The sequence below is a fragment of the Vigna angularis genome, chromosome 8 (genome assembly GCF_016808095.1).
Source record: "Vigna angularis cultivar LongXiaoDou No.4 chromosome 8, ASM1680809v1, whole genome shotgun sequence".
NCBI lineage: Eukaryota > Viridiplantae > Streptophyta > Magnoliopsida > Fabales > Fabaceae > Vigna > Vigna angularis.
Genome location: NC_068977.1, coordinates 15,496,262 through 15,504,430, shown reverse-complemented (window position 1 = coordinate 15,504,430; position 8,169 = coordinate 15,496,262). Strand labels below are relative to the sequence as shown.

The window sequence follows — 8,169 nt, the reverse complement described above, 5'->3', positions numbered from 1 at the left end:
GCTACCTTGGTCGATGTGTACCTTTTTAAGATACTCCGATGCCAAAGTCAATAAGTGAACCGTCCGGCTATCAAATATAACAGTGGCAGTAATTAATGCACCCAAAATGCGTCCACCTACCTATTACCTTTAACTTACATTTATAATTTTCTGGCGTGGGCCTAGGATTAACGATGTTTTAATCTCGGCCCAATTCTGATCTGGTAGGCTTAAATCATGATTTGCCTTAATGATTTGATAATAAATCAACCCTTTTTGACTTAAAACTTTGCTTTAACTCATGTTTTGCTTTAGTTTTGTGAATAAGAGAGTTGAAGGTGAATTTAATGGTTTTGTGCTAGATTCCCTTGATTTTGTAGGATAGTGGAATGATTTGAAAGAAGAGTTAAAGTACCGAATGGTTGGAATGCAGAAAAGTCAACCAGAATGCATAAAAGTCAACCAGAATGCAGAAAAGTCAACTAGTCAACCAGAGTGCAGAAAAAGTTGGGCTGAGCGCCAGTTTGGTTCTGAAAGCAGTGTTTCGCGCCTGAGCACTACCGATGAGCATCATTTGAGTGTTGCAGCTACCGTTGAGCGCTATTTTGGGGCGCTGAGCACCGATGACGTGGGCTTGGGCCTGTTTTCTGTATTTTTAATGAACTATTTAAGGTTTTAATTGACTTAGGGTTCACATCTTTGGACAGAAAGAGGCGAAATTACACTCCATTCATCCCTTGGAGGCGGATTTTGGATGCGGAAGCTCTGATCTTCAACTTTTAGGGTTCTATCTTTCATTCTTTTCATTATTTTCATATAGTTTCACCATGTCTATGGTGAACTAAACCTCCATTGTTGTTGGGGAAACGATGTAATCCTTTGAAACTCTCATGTATTGAATTTATTCTTGATTATATATGCTTTACTTCATTAATTGTTAGGGTTTTTCCTCTATACTCTATGCATGCTTTGTTTAATTCATTCAATTACATGATCATTGATGTTATCAATGTGGACACATATAGGTAAATCTAGAATTGGGGAAAATCTCCCGGAAGCAATATTACCTAGACATAGGAATAGGAGGATCGGTTGCCTTTAAGCTTCTGTGCGAATGTAATGCATGATTAATTGTTAGGGAGACAAGACATTGTGAACTAGTGATTAGGATTAGGCTTTCTTCACTAAGACATCGGGTTTAAGGTAAATTAGAAAGTGACATTAACATTAATGAAGAAAGATGAATTCATAAATACATGAGAGTGGATAGGATAAGTCGGAAACCCCCAACAATATAATCATTCCATATTTTACATCAATCACTTTTGGATCTTTCAATCCAATTGATCAACACTTGCATTCATGTTTATTTTTCCGTAATATAAACACAATGATTTCGTTTACAAGTCTTATTTAATCAAGAAATCACATAACTGTTTAGGCCTCGAGTCTCTTGGAAAACGATACTTGATCTTACCATTTATTATTACTTGATACGATTCGGTATACTTGCCGAAGTGTTAACACTTAATCTCCTTAATCAATATTCGTGTGCGCTTATGAGACCGACCGTCCATACCGGTCATATATCGTTGATGATCGGACGGTCATGTCGTGAGCAATCGAGGCCGTCCGGTCATATGGTATAACTATGAATTAATTTTGAGATGAATTTGACATTTATTTTGTTTTGATTTTAAATTTTTGTATAAATCGTTTCAATTTAGTGTCTTTTGCGATTTCTAGCATTAATATAGAGTCAAAGTAGAAAAATGAAGAAAATAGATAAATTTAAGTAATTTTGGATAAAACTGTTACTGGTGCAATGGCAAATAAGAGGTCTAAGGCACAAAGCAAACCCCTGACAAAGGCAAACATCAAGGACTTGAGACTAAGCTATAAAGACTCATTCCTAGAGAAGCTATAATCAGTAACACAATTAATAACTGTTAAACAGTGGTTATAAAATCCTTATAGTGACTGAGATCCAATTCTTCATTTGACGAGCAAATGACACCGATATAGGGTTAACATTTTCCATGTATACGACTTTTTAACTAAAAACTAATTTACATAGGGTGACTAAGATTTAATTGACAAATATAAACTTATACATACATATACATATATATATACATATATATATATATATATATATATATATATATATATATATATATATATATAATTTGCATTATTAAGGAGTATCTTCCTATTAAATATGGGGTCTCTTTATTAATAGATTTAAAATGTATACTATTTTGAAATTCTTGACAAGAAATTTTTTTATATTGGCCGTATAAAGAATCAATATAGAAAATAATTTTAAATTGTTTTTCTTACAAGTGATTTAAAATACTAATGCTATTTTAACTTTTAAAATTCTTGATAAGATTTCTATTTCGCTATCAAATTCTGTTTGAATATTCTCATAACCAACACTTGAGTTGAGAAGTGAACTTTCTGTATACCAAATGTAATTTTCCCCCATTAATCCTATAATGTTAGTGGCTTAAATCATTTGAAGAAATCAACTTATTTTTCAAAAGTTTTCATTTTATGAATTATATTTTTATGCATTTATGTATAATTTTGTAACATATTTAAGTTAACTCAATTTAGTATTAGTATATCATTATATTTATTATCACAGTTTGCTATGTGACTTTGTTTGAAGTTAAAATGTTGAATTATTGTAGGTAATATATCATACATTTCTCTTTACTTTTAAAATATAGAATTTCGGCACCCTCTCGCGCGTGTGAATCAATAACATATTTCTAATTCCATAATCCAAACATAAACATAGACAGAAAGAAACATGGAGTGCAAAAAGTAATTTCCTAGAAGTTATAAAATAGTGCTTCTTGGGCTTTTATCTAAAAGCCCTATCACCTCAAAAGAACAAGGGTGTTGCTCCCTCCACCCCCACACGTCTCTTCCTCCACCTCCCCAATTTTCTAAAATGCCAATTATATCCTTCTAAAATGACAATTATGCCCAAGACTTATGATTATCACCAAATGCCTGCACCCTTCATTCAGGTTAGATTCTATTTAATATTTGGATAAATTCCTCCCTCGAGGAGAGAAAATAAGAAACTAAAATGATTAATTTTGACTTTAGATTAAACTAAACTAGGAAGACAGGTTCATAGAGAAGCTTATCCATTTAAGACTATTTTTGATTTTGCATGTTACTTACTCGATCCTGTTGCTTAAATTGGCTACTCGTTGTGTTTGAGTGCTTAGATTAAGATGCTGAAAATTCTCGCATTGTTGGGAAGTGGTGACAAGCAGGCTAGTGGACACATGTACACCGTGCTCGGTGATATAATTAGGAAGAGTGATTCCATGACCAACATAGGGAATGCTGTTCTCTATGAGTGTATATCCTCAAAACGGATGTCGACATCCGTTTCGCCTTAAACGGATGTTGACATCCGTTTCGTCTTAAACGGATGTTGACATCCGTTGAAGGATGTCATCTGTCCAGAGGCAGTGTTCCTTTTACATTTGGTTTTTATTTTACTACGTTTTGCGGCTCTATAGGCTTGGATATTAAAAGGATTATTGGAAGTATGGGAAGGGTTTATGGTTTAGGATTATTGGAAGGATTATGACTACGTTCCTGGAGAGGAATCACGACAAGGACACTACACCACAAACGCACTGCACCACGTACTGCACCGAGAACAAGAGGAAGATTGCTTGATAATTCTTTTCACGATCACCAAGCTTTGCAGAAAAATATTTTACTCATACAAGAAACTACGTAGGTTATCAGTGAAATATGTTATAAATGAATAAAATTAAAAAACAATAATTTTAAAAATAAAATTTTATTTGAGGGACAAAATAGTAAAGGAAAGGTGGAGAAAGGGGCAAAATAGTAAAGGGGAGGTGGAGGAAGAGATGTGTGGGGGTGGAGGGAGCAACACCCAAAGAACAAAACATGGTTAGAACTTGTGAGTGAGATATATCTTGGTGGGCCTTCCCATGTATAGCTCTCCTATAATATCAAAGACTATGTGAATCTTAAAAATTATTATAAGAGTAAATTTGATTACTTATTATAATTATTTAATGTTCATTGTGTTGACCAGGGTTTAGTCCTTTAGGGACTACATATAACATTATTCGACATCAGAGTTGTGTGCTAGAGTCATTCCAACCACATGGTACTCTCCCAGACACTATTCAGATATAACTACAAACCTTTGACATGTCCAAAAATCAATGCCAAAGTGCATTTTGCTGGACTTAGAACCCATCTCCGAACTAGTTACAGAACCGTTATAGCTCCTTTGTTCGTAACCAATGGATCCAATCCTCCTCTGACCACAAACTTTGCACCCTGCAAAGCAATATCTGAAAATGATGCAACCATTGTTAACAACAAGGATGAGATTTCTGATGGAGCTTCCAAGGGGAAGAGCTTCTGGGGTGCTGTTGGTTTGATCGTTGGTACTGCCGTGGGTCCTGGAATGCTGGGTTTGCCTGCTTTGACCATTAAATCTGGTCCATTTCCTTCAACAATCATAATTCTTGCCTCCTGGCTCTATGTCATTTCCTCAATCATGATTGTTGCTGAACTCTGCTTTGATTTCATGGAGGAAGATGGGGTTGAAGAGGTGAGCTTCACAAGCCTTGCAACAAACACCTTGGGTACTGGTTTTGGTGCATTTGTTGCTGTGGTTTACTCCAGCTTGTCTTTTTCCTTGCTTGTGGCTTGTGTTGCTGGTATTGGATCCATTTTCTCTCCATGGTTTTCACAAGCTAATGTTTTGGTTGTTCATGCCTTGTTTCCCCTTCTTGTTGGAACATTGATTGCCTTTTTCCCATTTAACACCATTGATGTTGCAAACGGCCTTTTGTGCTTCCTCATGCTTTTCTCCATAACTGGACTTGTTGCTATTGGAATATCTGTGGCAAGAGCTAACATAATAAACTCAGTTGCTGTAGCCTCATGGAAACTTTCTTCAATACTTCCTATTATACCTGTGGCTGTTCTCACATTAGGGTTTCATGTCATCACTCCTTTTATATGCAAGGTTGCTGGGAACACTCTACATGAGGCTAGGAAAGCAATACTAATTGGTGGGGCAGTTCCTTTGGTCATGGTTTTGTCATGGAATTTGATTGTGTTGGGGCTTGCTGGGACTAATAGTAGCACACCAACCACTTCTGCTGACCCCATATCCCTTTTGCTTTCTGTGAATCCATCTGCTTTATCAGCTGTTCAAGGCTTTGCCTTCTCTGCTTTGGCAACTAGCTTGATAGGATATGCTGTGAGCTTGCCCAAACAGCTTCTTGACACTTTGGAGTTGGTATCAGGAAGTGCCAAAGTTTGCAATGAGCATAATAGTACTAATGGAAGAGTTGGATTAGCCTTTTATTCAGTTGGGTCTTGTATTGGTAATTCAGGGAAGGTTTGCTTCAAAGGTTCAAGAGATGAGAATATGGTTGGACTTAAAACGAGATCAAATGAGAAAACTTATGATCCAGTTAAAGTTCTTATAACACTCTCCCTCCTTGGTTTCTCAGTGCTGATAGCTTCATTTTTTCGCTCTACTTTTTCAACTGCCCTTGATTTTGCTGGGGTATATGCCAATTGCTTTCTGTTTGGCATCATTCCTCCTGTGATGGCTTACATGCAACAATCCAAGAAGAAAATCAGGTATGTAAAGCTGTTAAATGTTTCACATAACAGAACTAAGCATTCCAAAGAAAGCCAAGCTGTATGTTTGGACACTCACAGAAATAGCAGGTTCTGTTATCCTATACATTTTAAGATACTTGTAATTATGTAGTCAATATAAGAAATAGCATAAACTTGTGCTAGAACACGATTAATTTTAGCCTGATGTGATTCATACCCTGCATAAAACAGAGACTATAGTATATTACAGTATAAGATTATCATAAGTGTTGCATATGCAGCATTTTGGCTTTAACCAATTGATTTCCCAATTTATTAATAACCCTTTTACTCAATTTATTGATTTCCCCAATGCTTTTGTGTTGGGAAGGAAAAGGCTTTGATCATTGGCTTCTAACAGTAATTTTATGACTTTGCAGGCAATCAATTATTCCAGGTGGAAATGGGACACTTCTATTGCTTTTCATTATCTCTGTGGTTTTGGGAATTTGGCATTAAAGATTCTTTCCATGACTCAACTTTTTTGTTTCTGTTACCCTTTTAGACAATATAACCATTCTTGTTGAGTAAAGGGTGCAATAATATCTCATTATAAAGTGAAAATATTCTTGTAGTAATCCAATGAAACATCACAAAATGACCAAATCTGATAAGTTGGAATTAAAAAATGGCAGCAAATGGGACGCATGTCATCAGCACAAATTAGACTTAAATGAGAATTGTGCATTCTCTTCTGTTCTGAAAACATTGGTAAGAGTCACGAGAGCATTTGATTAAAAAACATAATTTTAAGATATCTTGTAAATAAATTATTCTCTTATACATTAAAATCATTAATTTTGTTTGAGATAAAATCTTACACAATAACTTAACATCTCTGATATATGTGTACAAGTTGTCAACAACGATTACATACTATAAAAACTAACATAATTGACTATAAGATAAGACCATACTAATTTAGAAGATTTATTTCAATTCAATCTTAAACTTAATTTTCATTTATATTCTCTTATTTTTTTCGATAAGAACATTTGATGTTAATCTTTTCCAGCCAAACATATTAAAGAACCTTATTCATTTATTAAGGTTCTACCTTTCTTGTTTAATTTTATATTTATTAAGCAGGTTTTATCTCTAAACACATGTTTCCTGCACTGAGACTTTCAACTTTATTCATCACGAAAATGAGTACATTACATCCCATCTAAATCATTATATCTTACATGTACCCTTTCACACGTCTGTATCTGGCATATTAAGATAGATTTACATGTAAAATGCAAGTGTAATATCACCTGGACTAAGTGGCCTAAACATATCCGGTCAGACGATATCATATTGGTTATGTCTTTAATATGGATAAAATAATATTAAATTAAAACAAAGGTTAAAACATATTAGTAGAGAATTAGAGAAAGTTAATCAAGGTAATTAATCACGTAGATTAGGCCCACCTAGGTAAAAAGCCATAAACATAGTATAAATAACATAGTACACAAGATAAAATATTACGTTGCATTATTATCACATTTAATTTTGTCTGATGCACTTGGCTGACTTGAGTGTAAAAGTGACTTCTACATACACATCCCATTTCGACTTTGGAGAGACGAGTACCTAGGACATACTGACTTTCAGGTGTGAAGTTGTAGCTTGGATTACAAGGTATATTTGGTCTTGTATGAACATTTTAGTGTCGATTGTGGCATTGAGATATATATTTTGAAGAGAACGCTTTATGGTGTCTACAAGGAGCGGGATGACTAGAGCAAGAGAATAAGGACCTTCTTCGACTAAATTGGCCGCCATGTTAGAGATGCAAGTGAAAATGCACCAAGAGTTTGCTATGTTTAAGAAAATAAACGACAAGGAAATGGATGCCTTAAGGCAAGAAATGTTAGGTTGAAAAGGAAAGTAGAAGAAGGCGAAAAGGGGAATGAAAAAAAACCCAAAGACACACCCTTTGTGTAGAGAACAACACTAGAGGTCGAGGAAGGAAGCGCTAACAACAATACCAAAACACGAGGCATAGTAAGTACCTCGTTTATGACGAGATGAAGTCGGCACCATCCCAATTGACGTTTATGTCACACAAGTAAGTTTGTACATGTCTAATGACATAATTATATACAGAGTTTTTCCTTCAACTCTAAGGGAGCAACCTTCAATTGGTTTAACCGCCTACCTCTCTTCTCCATTGATTGTTTCAATACCTTGGCATTGTGTTTTGAAACGCATTTTGCCACCAGCCAACCACACCATCTTATCTCTTCAGCACTTGTGAATATAAAGTAGGAGAAGGTTGAGTCTTTACGTTCCTTCATGGAGCAATTTGGCAAGGTTGCTCTAAATATCAAGAATCTTAACCTTGAGGTAGCTCCACACCAGATGGTCACGACACTTAAGATATGACCCTTTTCTAATGACTTATGCATGACTCCAATTGACGACTTAGACAAGTTGAGGCAATGTGATGCCAAGTTCATGCAACTAAAAGAGTTAAGGGAGATAAAAAAACAAGCTGAG

At 35.2% G+C, this 8,169-nt stretch overlaps 1 protein-coding gene across 1 annotated transcript; it reads left to right on the top strand.

The window, feature by feature from the left end:
- Positions 1-4,101: 4,101 nt before the first annotated feature.
- On the top strand, positions 4,102-6,315 carry LOC108345906 (uncharacterized). Its single transcript, XM_017584752.2, has 2 exons — positions 4,102-5,658; positions 6,060-6,315. Exons 1-2 carry the CDS (start codon positions 4,157-4,159, stop codon positions 6,136-6,138), a joined length of 1,581 nt encoding a protein of 526 aa, XP_017440241.1. The 5' UTR covers positions 4,102-4,156; the 3' UTR covers positions 6,139-6,315.
- The last annotated feature ends 1,854 nt before the right edge of the window (positions 6,316-8,169 follow it).

Coding starts and splice junctions, on each gene's coding strand:
- LOC108345906 (XM_017584752.2), top strand. CDS start 4,157: ATGGTACTCTCCCAGACACTATTCAGATATAACTACAAACCTTTGACA. Junction 5,659..6,059: donor CAATCCAAGAAGAAAATCAG/GTATGTAAAGCT, acceptor ATGACTTTGCAG/GCAATCAATTATTCCAGGTG.